Raw genomic sequence first — 18,485 nt, 5'->3', positions numbered from 1 at the left:
TAACCTACAAAGGAGTTCCCATCAGACTGTCAGCTGATTTCTCCAAAGAGACCTTACAGGCAAGAAGGGGCTGGAAGGAAATATTCCAAGTCATGAAAGACAAGGACCTGCATCCCAGATTGCTCTATCCAGCAAAGCTCTCATTTAGAATGGAAGGGCAGATAAAGTGCTTCTCAGATAAGGTCAAGTTAAAGGAGTTCATCATCACCAAGCCCTTATTTTATGAAATGCTAAAGGGACTTATCTAAGAAAAGAAGATAAAGAAAAGACATGTATAGTAAAAGGACAGCAAACTCACAAATATTAACAACCACACCTAAAGCAAAACCAAAAGAAACTAAGTAAACAATTAGAACAGGAACAGAACCACAGAAATGGAGGGCACATGGAGGGTTAGCGGCAGAGGGGTGGGAGGAGGAGAGAGGGGGAAAAGGTATAGAGAATAAGTAGCATAGAATGTAGGTTGAAAATAGATAGGGGGAGGGCAAGAATAGTACAGGAAATGTAGAAACTAAAGAACTCATAAGTATGACACATGGACATGAACTAAAGGGGGAAATGTGGGTGGGAGGGGGGTACAGGGTGGAGGGGAGAGAAGGGGGGAAATGGGACAACTGTAATAGCATAATCAATAAAATATATTAAAAAAATGAAAAAATTAAAAAAAAAATTGCAATGATTTCACCCCTACAGCCTGAATGCTGGCAGTAGCTGATATTGCTGACCTTTCTGGCAATAAAACTTTGCAAATATCCCATCCCCTCTTCCCGAGCTAACTGGGGGAACTATCTCTCAGGCCACCTTCCCATGCGGGCCAGACCTTCAGTGCCTGATATATGCATGGACCAGTGGGGAAGTACTCCACTACCTTTCCCTGTTTCTCCTCCTCCCAGTATGGATCGGGCCACTGTCTCCTACCACGATGCACACAGTCTTCGTTTACCTTTCTGCCCCCCATCATCATGGACTCTATGTTCTTCTACTTATGAACACATTTCCCTACATCTTGGTCAGAACTGAAATTTCAGCCTTCCTCCTTCAACAAATCCTGATGTTCCCACAACACCTTCTCCCCTACAATCATCTCCACTATGGGCTGTATAGTCTTTCCCCCATAAATGCCAAGAAAAACACTGTACACCGTTTCTCCCTTAGCCTCAGCCTGATCACCCACTAAAACCAATGTGCCCATGTACTCCCCTTTGACTGCACTTGACCAGACACAGCAAAACCTGTCCCTTCCAGAGACTTATGATCTTCTCAGGCCATCTTATCTCTGCAACCCTTCACGTCCCACTTCAATCCCTGGGGTATGGCCACACCTTAGGCCTCATCATGACTCAACACATCTTTCAGTCCCAAATCTCTACCTTGGAGAAGCCTATCACTGACTGGAAGCTTCTGACCCTTGCTCTTGCTTTTTAAATATAAATAAATCCATTCTTGCCCCCGGTGATCCTGTTCTCTAGCCCCTCAGCCCCCCTTGGGATTTCTTCAGCATGCGGATGGCCCAGATCTGTCCCAAGATTACTGACACCTTTGAATCCTTTACTCCCTTGGCCTTTCACTATGCCTACTACCTTTTTTTTTTTCATTCCAAAGCAGCAGAGCAATGGCAGAATCACAGACTGCAAACCCTGCCAATTAACCTCAGCTGCACTCTGGGCTGGTGTGGCAATCAATTCACTCAGTCCTCAGTGACTCATGCTTGTGCCCAGTAGCAATTCCAAACATTTTCCATTCTCTGTCATATTCAACCCTACCCAACCCTGTCAGCAACTCCAGAAACTCCTATAAATCATGTGTGAAATTCATCATTTTCTCTAACTTAAAGAACTATCACATGTTCTGACATATAAAAATAGTTCTAATTTGAATTCAATTTAGGTTATTTCCAACAGAGAATACAGATGATTTTAAAAAAAGATCCACTATGAAAATTTTCATTGTGAAATTAAATGAAAATAATATTACAAAATATAGCATTTTAAAAGTAAAGGATAATTCCCAAATTCAATCATGTAGTGCACACGTAGTAAGAAAAAATTCGATTATCTTGATCCATAAGCTTAATCATTTAAAAAATATTAGTCCTTTGTTGAAATTCTCCACATAGAGGTCTCCTCTCCATTATATTTTCTCTGTATCTCCAGTACCCAGTAAAGTGCCTATATAAGAGACGGTCCCCACCAAATGTACAGTCCAGCAAGCATACAGAAAACATGTTTGCTTATGTGCTCAATTGTGTGTATACTTCCCTAATGGAGTTAAATCAAAAATCCATGCCACTAACTTTGAATAAATCATTTACCTTTTGTAAGATTTAGGTTTTTTTTTTCTTTGAAAATGAGTTAGATGATCTCTTGGATTCTTTCCAGCTTTCATATTTTGTAATTAGTATTTCTAACAGCAGATATGAGCTCATGGAGCTTTTACAGGCCAGAATTAACCAACCACAGTAAGAAAAGGGTCCTCAAGGAATTAAAAAGACAACTGAGGGGCACCTCACACACACACACACACACACACACACACACACACACAAACAGAAGACAACACAGACTCGAATATTCCCTGGAGAAGGGGCTGCTGGGGTGGAAATCCCAGGATGGCCTGTGTTGGTGAGGGGAGGCTACCGGAGCTGGGAAAGAGCTCACACACAGAGTAAGAGCTGAGCTGTTTTGGTGAAATTTGCATGAATAGAGAATGGTGGGGGGCATTAAATACAGTCTGTGTCATGTCTTGTAAACTCTTTTTGAGATGAATGAGTTCTTAAATGTACAAATTTGGATTATAGAATGACCAAGGAAAATAAGAGTTTAAAAATTATTTCTCAGAGAAAAATTCCACTTCATTTTATATATAAATATTTTATTATCAGTTTCATAAAATACCTTAACAAACGATGATACCCAACTCATATACCATTAGTCAGTCTTCCTACATGTAAAGACAAACATTGTCTTAGATAATAAGCTGATATGTTCCAAGAACTACTTCTGGAGCTTAAGGGTTTAAGATAAAGCATGAAAGCTTTTAACATAGAAATGTTGAGATTCAGCTAAAAAAGGAAATTGAAGGGAAAGAAATCAAGTTAGTCATGTGACTAGAGCACTTTCCTAAAGACAAACAGAGATACGCTATAAGAAATACAAACATCCGTTCCAGTTCAAATGATAGCTTTGCTGGATAGAGCAATCTTGGATGTAGGTCCTTGCTACTCATGACTTTTAATACTTCTTTCCAGCCCATTCTTGCCTGTAAGGTTTCTTTGGAGAAATCAGCTGATGATCTTACGGGAACTCCTTTGTAGGTAAAGGTCTCCTTTTCTCTTACTCTATCCAGCAAAGCTCCTTTTCTCTTAATCTATCCAGCAAAGCTATCATTTAGAATGGAAGGGCAGATAAAGTGATTCCTAGAGAAGGTCAAGTTAAAGGAGTTCATCGTCAGCAAACCCTAATTATATGAAATGTAAAGATCAAAAATATGAACAGTAAAATGACAACAAACTCACAACTATCAACAACCAAACCTAAAAAACAAAAATAAAAACAAAATGAACTAAGCAAACAACTAGAACAGGAACAGAATCACAGAAATGGAGACCATATGGAGGGTTATCAGTGGGGAAGGGGAAAAGGTACAGGGAATAAGTAGCATAAATGGTAGGTAGAAAGTAGACAGGGGGAGGGTAAGAATAGTAGAGGAAATGTAGAAGCCAAATAACTTATATGTATGACCCATGGACATGAACTAAGTGGGGGATGTGGGCAGGAGGAGGTGTGCAGGGTGGCGAGGAATAAAGAGGGGAAATGGGACAACTATAATAGCATAATCAATAAAATATATTTAAAAAAGAAATACAAACATGAAGATCTATATGGAAAGGTCTGGTCCATTTAATACTCAAGTGATATTTATTATCACTGTATTGAAAATGTTACATTTGAATTCATTTTCTAAGGCAGACATCAAGTGAGTTTAGGGAATGCTGGGTAAAATTTTGATGGATGTATCATATAAAGCTCGTCTAAAAACAAAAGCTGTTACATCAAGTAATTCATTACCATTAAATTCAAGCCTATGCCTTTCAAAGGCATTTTATCAAAAGTTGTGGGGCCAAATGCAGAAAACCAGCAGTCATCGGAGATGGTTGATGAGTAGGCTGCTGGTTAAAATCACTACGAAAACTTCAGACTGGGGCAAGGGACCTCCCAAAGCAGCGTGTCTGCAGAAAGGGAGCCAGCCGACACAGGTGGGGGAGCTGTAGTCTCAGACATGATGCCAGTGGCTTTGGGAAGACTGTACAACAAGAAGAGTTTTAGGTGTTTACAAATGACAGCTGGAGAGTGAAATTAATTAGTGTGTCAGTGAGGCTCAAGCACGCTGCCACTGCCCAATGACTGACATGGAAGAGATGTAGACTTCAAATTCTGCAAGATCATTATAGATTATTGTATTTAAAACCAAGAAAAATAGTAATTTTGTACATCTTTGCTTACTTTATACATCTTTGAATATGTAGTCATTTTTGTACACCTTTAATACACAATGGTTAACTCGTTCCAGAATTCGTGATGAGTGCCAAAACCAATGAGTAGTGAGCAAGCAACAAGTGATTGAAGAATTTTTCTCTTGTGTGACTCATACAAGTTCTAGCAAGTGTGGCAAGACCACAGAAAGTGTCCAGTGCTAAAACATTCTTTTTTATAGTCAAAACTCGGTGAGTAAAGGGTTTCACAAGTTCTGAAGCCGAGGAGTACTGAGCTTACTTTATGGTTTTTTTCCATTCTGACATTACACAGTTTTCTAAATTTCTAGCTATGATGATGGGAATGGTAATTCCATATTTCTCCCTGATCCAAATTCCTTACAACAGCCAAGAGAGTTCTGCACAATTTGACACCAGCCTTTCTTAATCCCATCTCCTACTACTGTCCCTTGGGTGACAGGGAAAATTCATCCCAGTACTTTTCAGACCCCAAGTCATTTCCATCTCTTTCCCGCCTCAGGGCGAGCTTCACGGATGTGTGACGGGTGGAGGTGCCCATCGTCCCCCACTTGGAAGAGCTCTGAACTTGCCTTAGTGCTGTGTTTTTGCCATCTTGGAAATTGCAATAGTTTTGAAACAAGCCCTACATTTTCATTTCATTCTCGTCACTTCAGAGTGTATAGCCAGTGCTACCTACTGCATGCCTCTTGTGGAACATCCCCCCCTCGCCCATCCCCCAGACATGCCAGCCCCTTCCCACTCCAGGCCCCACTGTGTATTGTCTCTTCCCTCCACTAGCTATTACACAGCCGATTCTTTCTCCTCCTTCAATCTCAGCTCATATTAACCTCTCAGAAAGATCATTCCCTGGTTTATTTACCTACAGCACCTCCTCTAACCTTCTCTCTCATTATCCATTTACTTATTTAAAGGCATTTGCTACAGTCTGTAATGACCTCATCTGTTTCCTTGTTCATTGTCGAAGATCCCCTCCTCCTAAATGGGAAGTCGCCGGAGAGTCAGTAATCTTCTCTATTTCTATAGCGCACCGATGAATTAATCATCGGAGCTGAGCAGAGTCTGACACACGGTTAGCACTCATACTGTTTTGTTGAGTGAATAAATATGGTAATCATAATAATAAGTGGTCCGTCACGCATTTTCTTGGGAGAATTTTTTTGCTGGTTGAAGGTACTGTGCACCCTGCATTTGTTATCTATGACAGTCCCGCAACGCTGGCCGGAGGTCTCCACTCCACATGTGGGGTGCCCGTGTTTCACAGAAGGCAGTGAAGAGTGTGAGTGAGATATATATTTTATAAGTACTGCTGCCTTTCTGTCAATGTTTGACCTAAAAAGTAACTTGGTGCCCTCAACCAAAGAAAATGTATAGCTCTATGAATGAATTTTGGTTTGCTATTTGGAAGGAGACTAAAAAACAGCTGCTGACGGAACATGAAGAAAGCATAGCTTTAGATCCAAGAACCAATAAGAGTTCATTAATATCCAGTGCTAATGAGGCTACAGTAAAATCAGGACATTAACAAAGTGTGATAATAATATCACATAAACCTCTTCTGGAAAAGAAGTTGACATGAAGAATTTTGGCCCTGAAAATACTCATTCTTTGACCCAGACCATCCACTTCTGGTACTTTATTCTACGGAAATATAATTTATGTAAAATATGTAAAGAGCTATCTCCACAAAGATATTTATGAATGTCCTTTATTATATCAGAAAATTGAAAATAAGGCAAATGTCCAAATTTGACGAAACAGTTAGATAAATTGGAATGATTCACTCAATTAATAATCTGTAACAAGGAAAAAGCATCCTGTATGACAACAGAGCGGAAAACTTATACGACATGTTCACGGCAAATAGCAGGACCAAAACTACGTAAACATAAAAATAAATAAATAAAGCCAGACACATGGAAAAATATTGGTTGGTAGCTTCTTCATTTTCAACATTTTTGTTAATGTTAATATATAATTGTGGAATCACATTTTAAATGTGTCTAAAAGAAACATGACTCCTCATCACACAGCACCATTGTTCAATGTAGGTCAGCATGAGCTTTTAAAAGAGTTTGCTGCCAACAAAGTTGTTTAAAATCAAAACACACATGTAAATAAAATTTAATTAATTTTTCTGAAAAAAGTATAATGATTTGGTTCATGAATACAACATAGATACATTTACTTAAAAAAACCAAAACAACAAAAAATATAGTTAAGCAACCTTAAAAGTGATTGTTCCCTCAAACATTGTCTAAACTGAGTAATTTTAGATGCCAGTTAATCCACAAGCAATACATTAAAACAAACAAACAAGCAACGGCTCAGTACTCACAGGTATGCAATATTCCACCATCGGGTAATGTAATTTGTGACCTTTTGCCGTTCGACCCGAAAAAAAGCAACTCTGGCAGACATCATAGTTAAAATGCTTTAGGCTTCTATACCTAGAGAGAAGAAAAGGAAATTCATTGGCTTGCATGCCTCTAGTTAGTCCAAATCAATCATTTATGGAAGGAATTTCATTCATCCAAACCACAAAAACTATACTGGCCACAAATGTGGAATTCACTTAGCGATTCTCCACATTGCCCTTCATTTGCACAATCTTATTTAGATAAGTGAAACTCTAGATTTTCAGTTTCTACGGGTCAGAATGGAAAACATCTCCCAGATCCTCCATGTGCCAGAATGGCAGGAAGTAATGAAGAACATAAATATATTCATATCAATAGAAAAGAAAAAAAAGAACAGCACTAACAGAATGAAAATGGAAACAAAATGTAAAGGTTACATGAGGTTAATATTGTACACCATTAAGTGCTGAGTAGCTTCTAAAATGACCCGCAAAAATCATTTCCAAATTGATGGCAAGAGAATCAATAGGCATCCACTATATCCAGCTGACTCTGGCAGGGAAGCGACCTGGTTTGAAACATTCACCTACACGAGTATTTCTTGACCTATCAGCATGGCGTGGCAAATATGACTGACGTCTTGTCTTCTAAATGGACTTCTGTTTATTTCGGAATGCTCCATGGCAGAAAGCCGCTCTCCCTTTCTTCACTGGGACCAGACCCTTGGACTACTAGTGGGCCGCGTGCCCTGATAAAAATACATTTTTCAGTCTCTCTTGCTGATGGCAGTGACCAGTGTGAGACATGTCACAGTCACTGGGTGGGACTCCTAGTGGGGATTTCAAGGGACTGACTCAGTTGGGAAGAAGCAGGGTCCTTCCACCTCCTTCTCGGAAAATGAGCCTGACTTCAAGAAGAGCCCTTCCGTTAGCATGGGGTGACCTTGAAGATGGAAGCCCCATGTTAAGAATGACAGAGCATAAAGCCACAGCTACGAAAAGGGGGATGTCGGTCACAGGGTACAGACTTCCAGTAACAGGAGGAATTAGTCCCAGGAACTTCATGTGTGCCATGGTGACTCGAGTTGATGATACTGTATTACATACTTACAAGTTGCTAAGAGAGTAGATTGTAAATGTTCCCACCACACACCCACACAAAAAGGAAATGGGAATTATGTGACATGATGCAGGGGTTCCTGACCTGGTGGTAAATATTTCGCAGAAAGTGTATCAAATCACCATGTTCTACACTTTAAACTTATATAATGTTATATGTCAACTTTATCTCAATAAAACTGCAGGGTGGGGAACCAATGGTCCCAGATGACTGGGAAGCCACAATTCAACCTTAGATTCCTAGGACTTTCTTTTTTTTATGAAAAGAAAATAAACTTCTAACATCAAAGCTTCTATTAAGCAGCTGTATGCAATCCTAACTAAAACAATTCCCAGCTTGCAAACATTTTGCAAATCCAAAATTTCATTAAAATTTAATTTGGAAGTAATTACAGAAAAATTCTAGCATTATTTATGAAGGTTCAGAGAAGAAAAATAGGTAAATAAATACTATTACTGCATACTGCCCATACTCCTCCATCTTTCTTTCTGGAGTTGGCTTTTCATTGCTCCTTACAGCTCAGAAAAAGGGAAAACCCTTTACCGAAAAGCTAATGAAACCCATACCATCTTGGCCACGTTTAATTGCCGGAGTTGTTCTTATGTTGTTCCTTCTGTTGACAGTCTTCGTGCAATCATTAAGGTGATTAGTCTGAAGAAACCTTTGCTTGGTCTCATCCCTAAACCAGATATCAATTCTAGACATGTTTCTTCTCCATTCAGAAAGTGAAAATTTTTAATGGACTACATTCTCAAAATAGAAAAATAGAAAACTGGGAAAATACACACACACACACACACACACACACACACACACATATGCATGCAAGGATAAGGAAGATAAATATATCACTGACCAGCTTACCATTTTCAATACACTGACACATTTTCTTCAAATTATGGCTAGACTCCTTGAGCAAGCTATTTGCACATACTAACCTACTTATTTTCCAGAGCCTGAGTCTGCCTCCCATCCTTTACCATGACACGGAAGGAGGGCTTTCTAAATTTACCAATGACTTCTCCTGAGTCAAAGGTCTGTTCTCACGTAGGATGTTTCCAATCTCTCTGCTGCACTTAACATCTCTACCACCTTTCTGAAACCCACCTCCTGATTTCTACAGCACTATGGCTCTTCGCTTCTCTTAAGCACCCTGATCATCTTCCTCTCCCTTTCATAGCCCTTTCATCAATCTTGCCTCCTACTGAGCCTTCGTTGTTCAGGCTTTTCAGTAAGCAGTGCCATGTCACTTACAGAGTGAGCACCTCTCCCACTACTGTTTATTAGTTATTGGTATTAAGAAAAAGCTAGCATTTATGGAATGCCTGCTCTTTTTGTGATGGATACCTCCCCAGTCACTTTTCATGCATTAACTGTTTCTGGGAGGAAATGCTCACATGATTTGAGGTGGAAGATACTCCAGACTCACGAAGGCCAAGTAACTTATCCAAAGTGACACAGCCAAACAGCAGGTTCAGGATTCAAAATGAAGCAGCCAGCCTACAGAGCTAGGTCTCAACACACTGCCTCCTGCATGTCCCGCTGTAACCTTGATCTCTGACCATCTACCTGGTCAACTCTGCATCTTTATATTAGAGGTATCTACATATAAATTTTACATTAAAATTACTAGAAATTCAACATATAACATAGTCCACATTTTGTGACTGCTCTTTCATTTTTCTCTTATGTAATATTTCAAGTTTCTACAAAAGCAGGGAGTCTGAGGTCTATCCAGAAAGTATCAAGCCATGTGATATGAAAGAGAGATATTTATTGAAGAAGATACAAGAATCACTGTACACAGGACAATGATGCTTTAGTCCCCTTCAAAGTAGGTACCTTGGGACCTCACACAGTTCTCCCAGTCACCATCAGTAACTCTATGGTATTTTTCTAAATCTCTGAAATCTCTTCCCTTTCAAAGGTGAAGAGATTTTTGGGAAAAATTGAAGTCACAGGGCACCAAATCTGGACTGTAGGGGGGCGCTAAGTCACCTGGGTGATTTGACATTTCACCAAAAAACTCTGCACAAGATGTGATTCATGAACAGTTATGTTCTCGCGATGAAGCTGCCAATCACCAGCTGCCCATAGCTGCAGCCTTCTGAATCTTTTGAATAAATTTCCACAGAGGAATGTTCAAGCTTAACACAAAATTTAATGCAGATTCATTGCTCCACTTGCTCGGTCATTTTGAAAATGCCAGCCACACAGTCCCATGCTCACTTGACAGCATCTACTGCCCCCACTGACTTGTACAGTGAGGTTGTCATTGTTCACGCATGTGCATTCCAGTCCACTCTCCTTGGCTGCCAGGTTACTTCGATGTTGCACAAATGGTTCTTGTTACATTAACAACAGCTGGACTTTTTCAGGACAGCCCTCCCCTAACAGTAGACATCCCTGTACCCATATCTCAGCTTTGTTAAATCTTAATGACATGCTACAGTTGTTTCATGTTTTTTTTCTATTTAAGAAATAAAGCATTAAAGGTACAACCCATTTGCCATATCCACAGCCTCTGAGAAATCTGGTCCCTCCACACATCTCTGGGTTACAGCAATGGCTACACGTGGCAGGTTTTATGTAAGCCAGTCTTCCCAAGTCAGTTCATTTTGATGTCTCCTGCAGTTTCCGTTAGACACAGCATACTATTTTTAGTCTAATAATTAAAGGGGTAAATCTATTGTTCTTTTTAGTATCATCTAATTTCTTCTTAATGTCAAATCTCGCCTCTTCTAAAAATCTAATCAGCTTTTTAAAAAACACTATGTTGGCTAAGGGCATGAACTGCTGAGTAAAAAAGATCCTTTTTGAATCCCAGTTTTGTCTGCACTTATTGGATATCTGGCCTTGGGCAAGTGGTCTAATCTCTAAGTCTTACTTCTTTCATGTGTAAAGTAGAGATAATCCTACCAATCTCACATGGTTTTTACGGAGAGTAAATGAAAAAACAAATGCAACATGTTTCAGCACAGTGCCCGGGATGCAGTAAGCACTGGATAAACAGCAGTGATTATTAGCGCTGATGGTTCCATCTCATTTGGCTTGTCTTCCCACTCCTCTCCAGAGCTTGCTACATTCCAGTCATCCCTCTGCTCTCTGTGTCTCTCTACAGGGTGCTTCACACTGCGCCTGCCCAAGAAACCTGCTGCATTGCAGCCGCACCTCTTCCATCCTCCCCTTCCCAGTGTCTGCCCTCTGACTTCCACTGGGGCATCTGTGATCCTGGCTGTCAGGTTCATGCTGAGTCTGTCCCCTGACTTTCTCCATCCTCTTAGAACGTACAGCCACACTGGTACCAAAGCACCTGAACTTACAGCAGTTTAGACTGGCTCCCCAGCATCCGTGATGGAAGAATAGGAAATTTATTGTCTGCCATCTGCAGAAAATACAATGATACTCTTCATACAAACTACACTAGTAAAGTCAGTCCAAGGAAAGCAATTTTGTTTCGTTCAGGATGCTGGTACAGATACTGTGCCCAACACAACCAATCCCAGCCACGTGGACGGACTCTCTGTCTGAAAAATCAACCTCTTAATTCATTCCTCTTCAGGTACAAATAAGAGGTACACACAAACCCTTGAGTTCCACTGCCGAGAATAGGTTTGTGTTTTTCATAATTGATTTCCAAAGACAACAGGTTGTCTTCTTACCTTACCATAAAGAGGCGAACGACCCTGACAGCCCAGACACTTCGTCCTGGGGCCCCCACAGACCCTGCACTCTCCGCCCTGGGGCCGCGGACTGATGAGTCTGACACACTGACTGCATTACAGCACGACGGTGCAGCTCCTCGGGTGCAGGGGAGCAGGAGGAATCCACCTCACACCAAACTTGGCAGAAGTAAGACAAAGTAACTGGATTAACTCGGGGTTACTATTTAAATTTCGCTCTCTGCCTGCCACTTTGGAGCCAAAGGCCTCGGAACAGCACTGAATTCCATCAGGGCCACCTCTGTAGAACAAGTTGTGCGACTGTCATGCATGAACGTTTCTGTGAAATACGTCACAGAAATTCAGAAAGGTATTTTGTTCTCAAGCAAAATACTATTGATAATAATAACGATAACACACTTCACGCACTGGCTCTAAGAAGAAATGCCGTCTTTAGACAGATGGGATACGCTGAGCCTCTCATTTATTTTGGAGGCACACCCCCCAACGGGGAAAAACGGAAGGGATGACAGACATGCACTGGGGTAACACGTACAGGACAGAAAACGGTCCCCTGCCACCGCTGGTGGGAGATCGTACCTGAACCCGACGATCGGACATTCCTTACAGATGTTGCATTTGGCCTGATGTTTCGCGGTCTCCGCCGCGGCCACTCGGTGCAACACGGGCAGCCAGACCATGGACTGGGGCTCTAGGTGCATCCAGTCTATGAATTCTTTCACGCTGATCTCTGGCTTGTTGTTATTCTGGCGAAGAAACAAATACTTTAAAGTAGATTCCATATATGTAGAAACCAGATAAATGACGATAGTATTTGAAGTAGAAATGAATGGGTTTAAAGAAAAAAAAAGTGAAGAAAATTTCTGGATCAAAACTTGCAACAAGTGTCCTTGCTTCATAATCTTCTGAAAATCTGTGCAGAGTTAAAAAGAAAGTTATGTAGTTCTTTCCGGGTCAGTGAAATCATGAAATATGTATGGCTCTATAAGGAAAGAAAATTTTAGAATTTAAAAGGAGAAAAAGCAGAAACTGTCATATAGAAAGAAGGAAAAAATCCAAGAACCTTCACATACTCAGATTAAAAAAACACAAAAACAAAACCTTAACAATCTAGGCACTCTTCACACATGGACTTGAATTCCATAAAGTTCGCTCACCTAAGAGTAAAAATTGGTGCAAGTACAGACTCACGATTCCTTTCCAAACTTGAAGGCCATCACACATGCTACATAGAAAGAATTATTTCTGTGTCCTGCTCCAGTCCTGTGACAATATCATGCTGGGGGCACATTACGACGGACGTACTTGGCAAGATTTCCAAATTTATAACAAAATGTATGAAACATCTTATAGTCTCCCTGCAAATCTGACTACTAATTTACTTTCGTATGGGCAAAGCTGAATTTGTATCAATATCTTTCTTCCGCTGTTGTCAAGGTCATTCTATGAAATGGAGCATGGGAAATTATATTTAGAATTTTCAATCAGTATTTTTTTTGTATCCCTAAAACAAGAAGAAGGTCTATTATAAAATGTAATAACCCATAAAATCAATTCGCATTTAAGGAATGGTGTGAGCATTTTTTTTCTCTGCAATGATAAATCACTGAATATGCTTTGAGAAAATATCTGTAGGCTTGTACTTTATGCAAATGTAGAATATCAGTAGTAGCAGTTCTCTTTTTTAACAGTTCTAAAATGCTTTACATAGAGTAAGCATTAAAAAGAAACTAACATGTTTTTCCAGTTTAACATCAGTAACTTAGACCAGTATACAACTTTGTATATCATTTTCCTTTTGTACAAAAGTTCTCGAAGCAAAGACTTTAGTTTGATAACATTTTTAATTTATACATTTTAAAAATCTTGCCTCCAAGAGACTCAGGGCTTTTATTAATGTATTTAGTGAATATTTATTAAGTAGCTGTGACATTTAAGGCACTCCACACAGGGATACAATAATAAAATAATAAAAATTATCCTTGTTCATAAGCTTAGGTTTATATGGAAGAAAAATCTAAATAAACAATTATGCAATTTAGTATGCAATTACAATTGTAATGAGCATAATAAGAAGGCAGAGGAGACTCGGGGGAATACAGTGAGATACTTGATCTCATCCAAAGGGCTCAGAGAAGGATTTCAGAGGAGATGAGATTTAAGCAAAGATCTAAAGAACAAATATGGATCAGCAATGAGAAGGGAGTTTGTGGGTGGAGGACAAGGAGAACATTTTGAACCGAGGACACATGTCCAAAGGCACTAAGGCAAGAACGGAGGAACAAGCAGGGAGCAAGGGGACCAGTGACAAAAGAGGAGCCCAGGGCAAAGGCAAGGCCAAATCACAGCCATCTGATAGCTCAGGGGCGTCAGACTCATTTCACTGGGGGCCACATCAGCCTTGCGGTTGCCTTCAAAGGGCCGAATGTAACTTTAGGACTGTAGAAATGTAACTACTCAACAGTTGAGCAAGAGCTCGGCTCTGTCACCGGGTAGAAACAAGGTGCCCGGGCTGGATAAAATCAGGTGGAGGGCCGGATTCAGCCCACGGGCCTTGTGACCGCCACCTGTGTGATAGCACATGTTAAATGCTTTTGATGTTTTACATTGAGAAGCAGTAGGTCTCCTTGGGGGCAGCAGCTATTTCTTGATCAAATATGCCTTAAGAAACAAAACACAAACTTGCTGGGATGGTACCCAATGCCCTCCACCATCTGGCTCCAGCCCAAGTCCTCTGCTCCATTTCTTGGAACATCCTCAAAACCCTTTCTCCGTGCAGCCTACACACCGGCGAGCCTTCGTGTTTACCTGCTGGAAACAGCTGCGGACACTGGGCTCAATGTTACTGCCTCCGAAAGCGGCTACCTCTCCCAGCTGCCGGGGGATCTGGATGGCATCGTGGAGTAAGAGGCCGAGCTGCCTCTGGTCACACATTTCTGTAGGTCCTGCCACTTCCTTGAAGAGATCTACAAGGAGGAGAGGCGAGAGGTTAGCTCCCATCCGCCCGCAGTGTACATTCACGTCTTTGGTTTTGGGGACTGAACCCTGTAGACTAGAAACAGTGGGTGGGGACATGAATGAACTAGTTGTCTCCTGCATTCTGACAACCTTGACACTCTGCGCATCTGTAATCAGAAACGGGTTAACCACACACACTTCTTAGAACAGACTGCCGTTGTATGCCAACACGTGTCAGTAGACCAACCACTACAAATCTCCTCTCCAAATGGTGCAATAAATGCATGTGGGTTTCACTAGATGGTTTCAATAAAGGCTTTCCCTCCTACCGAGACCCTGTGAGCCCACACGAAGCTTCCTTCGAGACTTGTCGGAGGAAGAAATGTGCCTCAAGCAGCACATCTTCCAATCTTACCAGATTTGTTTACAAACTTCTTGTGTTCACTCCTAAATTTAATATTCTGTTAAACTATGTATTTGCTTCCTTCGAAGTGTTCTATCCTCGAATCTACTTTATGTAAGAAAGAGTAAAAAGCACGGGAAAGTGTTTTTTATTTCTAGGTTTGTTATTTGAGGCCAAATCAGTCTCATTCCTTACTAGCTATAAAAAGTATGTTTGTTTTACTTCATTGCATGTAATAAAATACATTTATTCAAATGTTAAGGACATAGTAACAAATCTCACAGTTTCTTAGGCCTTTCTGTTCACTAGAAAAACCACTAATTTATTTTATAACTTTCTTCATTCAATAAAATTAAAACTCTCCTTTCCATTATTGTCTTATCATCTATTCACCACTTTAAATATTATGCAGATTGAAATTATTACTTTGTTCCCAGCAATAAAGCTAATATGGTTAAATAAGTTACTGTAGCAGTAGGGAGAAATTTCATGTGAAAACAACCTACTTTATTATAGAAACTAATACTTTTTGGAAAGAAATTTCCAAGTTCTGAAAATTCATAATCATGTAAACTCTAAAGCTTTTTATGTGAAGTTTCCAAGAATAGAAGAAAGAGGAGTATTTATTGGAACCGGAAAACAATTTTTCAAAAATACCTGATAAACAAACGTCAGATCAAAATGTATATTCTTTTTCAGGGGAGAATGGGAAGGGTTTATAGGAACAAATTTAAAGGACACATGGTCAAAAGCTAGGGGGAGGGTGGTAATGGGAGGGAAGTGGGGAGGGTTGGATGGGTGGGCTGGAATGGGAATAAAAGGGAGAAAACTGTACTTGAACAATGATTAAAATAAAATTTAAAAAAAATGTATATTCTTTTTATTTTAAAGGGAAATAACGCCGGATCTAACACTGCCAACAATGAACTTTCAAACAGCTGAGCCAAGCTTAGTGATATTGACACAGTACTTACAAAGAAATATGACTTTAATTATAAGCATATAAAGGGAAAGCAAATTCAATTAAGATAAATTTAATTTTTATTATCATTTGTTTATTTAGATTTGGTTAGAGGTACTCGTTTCTTTTGATTTATCAAAAGACTAGCGTAGCTGGAAAGTATTTGTCCAGGATTCTTACTGTGGTGCCTATTCTGAGACTGCTCCTGGGAGGAGGACCCTCAGGTAAGCGCAGGTGATTCATATGGATAATGATCTCTACAGAGGAGTGCGCATGTGCAGTGAGATCGACTGTGCCCAACTTGCTGCTTTTGAGGCAGGTGCTATGCTTCTGTGCCACCATTAAGGTAAAATACACAAAGTACACACAAAATATAAAAGATGAATGTAAAAGATGATAAATTGGAAATTTTGACATATTACTAAATTTTTATGCAAGTTCACATTTCTGATGTCATAGTCAAAAGTAAAAAGGAATGTCAGAATGTGGTAACGAGTCAGAGAAATGCCACAATCTAAAACCAAAATTCCAATAAATGGGCACAGAAGAGATGCAAAAGGCCACTGAGAAGCATCTTCGTGTGTCCTCGATCAGGCACAGAAGCCACCAGCTATAGGCGGGAAGGCCAAGATGTTGCTGGAACCTAATCAAGGCATGCTCTCCAGAAGGCATGAAGAGAGGGGGTTGTCACCAGGGTAAAGACACTGACATTAGCCATTGCAAATCAGTGCTCAGAGAGATACCAAGTAACCCAGGGCGGCACCTTTGCCACTGAGCTTGATAAGCAAATTGTCTTGCACGTTAATCCTGACAATGGAAGTGGTAAGAGGAAGTGTTCTCATATCACTGGGGAAATCGAAACTGGAATCAGAGTCGCTAAGGGCCTTGGAGTAAAAAGTAAAACAAAACCTTAGAATATTGCCTGAGTCTCAAGACTCCCCAAAAAGATTTAGATTATAAACGGCAACCCAAGGGACTTCTTATTTAATTAAGTCCTACAAAGGAACACTTGCCTTAGCTGGCATGGCTCAGTGGAGTGAGTGCCAGCCTGTGAACCAAAAGGTCGCTGGTTCAGTTCCTGGTCAGGGCACATGCCTGGGTTGCAGGCCAGGCCCCCAGCTCGGGGTGTGCGAGAGGCAACCAACAGATGTATCTCTTGTACATAGATGTTTCTCTCCCTCTCTTTCTCCCTCCCTTCCCTTCTCTCTAAATAAATAAAATAAAAAAGGCACACTTCATGGATTGAATTAAATATCAGAAATTCTCATTCAGGGGCTTCTGCTTTTCCTGCATAGTCTGAACTTTTACTGTTAAATTACACAAAACATTAAGGTCCCCACATTTGCAGAAAGTGTGTCCATTGTAGTCCAAGCATTTGAGTACATCCATTTCAAAACACCCTCATTTTAAAATTACACATTTTAGAAATACATTTGAAGGTATGTGGATAGAAAAAGACATCTTTTATACATAATAGTGTGTTGTCAGGTTACTCCCTGATAATCAGCTTCAAAACGTCGAGAGGCGGGAAGCAGTGATGGAGGGAAAAATAGATGACACGGTTGTTGACAATGAACCGTGAGGCTGAATCTGCATGCGTTTCAGCGTAAATTGAGCGCCACGACATAATTGTTACTTTCTGAGAACCTGACATTCCTTCAGGGGCACATGAAAACCCCAAAGCACAGATAATGAAAAAGTGCTTTTCTAATTTTGTACACTAATGCTTTCGTTCACATTTTTCTTCCCCTCTAATTACAGAAATAACTCTTTTAGCTTTGAAAATGGTACCTTTTGACGATTATGATGCTGAAGATGATTTAAATTCTGGATAAAGTGCCACCAAACAAAAGCCTTGTGCAAAGCGTCTTCCTGCATGGAGTTCTGACTCCGTGCAGGCCCCTCACCAGCTGACCCCACAATCGGCTTTTCCTTTCAGAGGAATCTACATCTCCTTTCACCTGTCACTCTTGCAAACTGTGTGAGAGAAACGAGCCTTCTTGATGTAGACCAACAACTGAAAATCAAATCATCTCACAGCCATACCAGAAAGGAAACTATTTTTTTAAGGTATGTATGTTCACATAAGATGCAAAGCTTAGAAAAGCTTATAGGACTTGTGATCAAATAGTCTCTTGCTTTGGGGATCTCTCCATTCGTGAAGAACACCCTCCCCTCTCCCACAAATGTATGGATATACCTGTAAGGAACCTCCTGGGAGTATGTATGGCAGAATCGAGGAACTCACATTGTTATGGAAAAAAATTAAATCAAGAGATATTTTACAGTAGATAGGAGTTTGGAGACAGCAGCAATTGCTACCATTTATTCAACAACTAGCTATTTCTCGGTACTTTTCACATATTATCTCTAATTGCTCTCAAAACAAGAATTACTAGCTTCGTTCTTCAGCTGAAGAAAATTTCCTAAATTTCAGCTTCCTGGAGCATGAAATGGAAGTAATATCACCTCTCAGCTGCAGCCAGTACTC

General features: G+C 40.3%; 1 protein-coding gene across 7 annotated transcripts in view; it reads right to left on the bottom strand.

Annotated features, from left to right (window-relative positions):
- Positions 1 to 18,485, bottom strand: part of UTRN (utrophin) — a 504,099-nt gene that overhangs the window by 41,877 nt on the left and 443,737 nt on the right. For all 7 annotated transcript variants that reach the window (XM_028510941.2, XM_036024842.1, XM_036024843.1 and 4 more), the window contains 3 exons: positions 14,481 to 14,638; positions 12,252 to 12,418; positions 6,849 to 6,960 (listed from right to left, as the gene is read on the bottom strand). In XM_028510941.2, the coding sequence (XP_028366742.1) occupies positions 6,849 to 6,960; positions 12,252 to 12,418; positions 14,481 to 14,638 (437 nt within the window). The remainder of the gene's footprint in view (positions 1 to 6,848; positions 6,961 to 12,251; positions 12,419 to 14,480; positions 14,639 to 18,485) is intronic.

This window comes from Phyllostomus discolor, chromosome 4, assembly GCF_004126475.2.
Source record: "Phyllostomus discolor isolate MPI-MPIP mPhyDis1 chromosome 4, mPhyDis1.pri.v3, whole genome shotgun sequence".
NCBI lineage: Eukaryota > Metazoa > Chordata > Mammalia > Chiroptera > Phyllostomidae > Phyllostomus > Phyllostomus discolor.
This window is presented reverse-complemented; position numbering and strand designations above follow the sequence as displayed.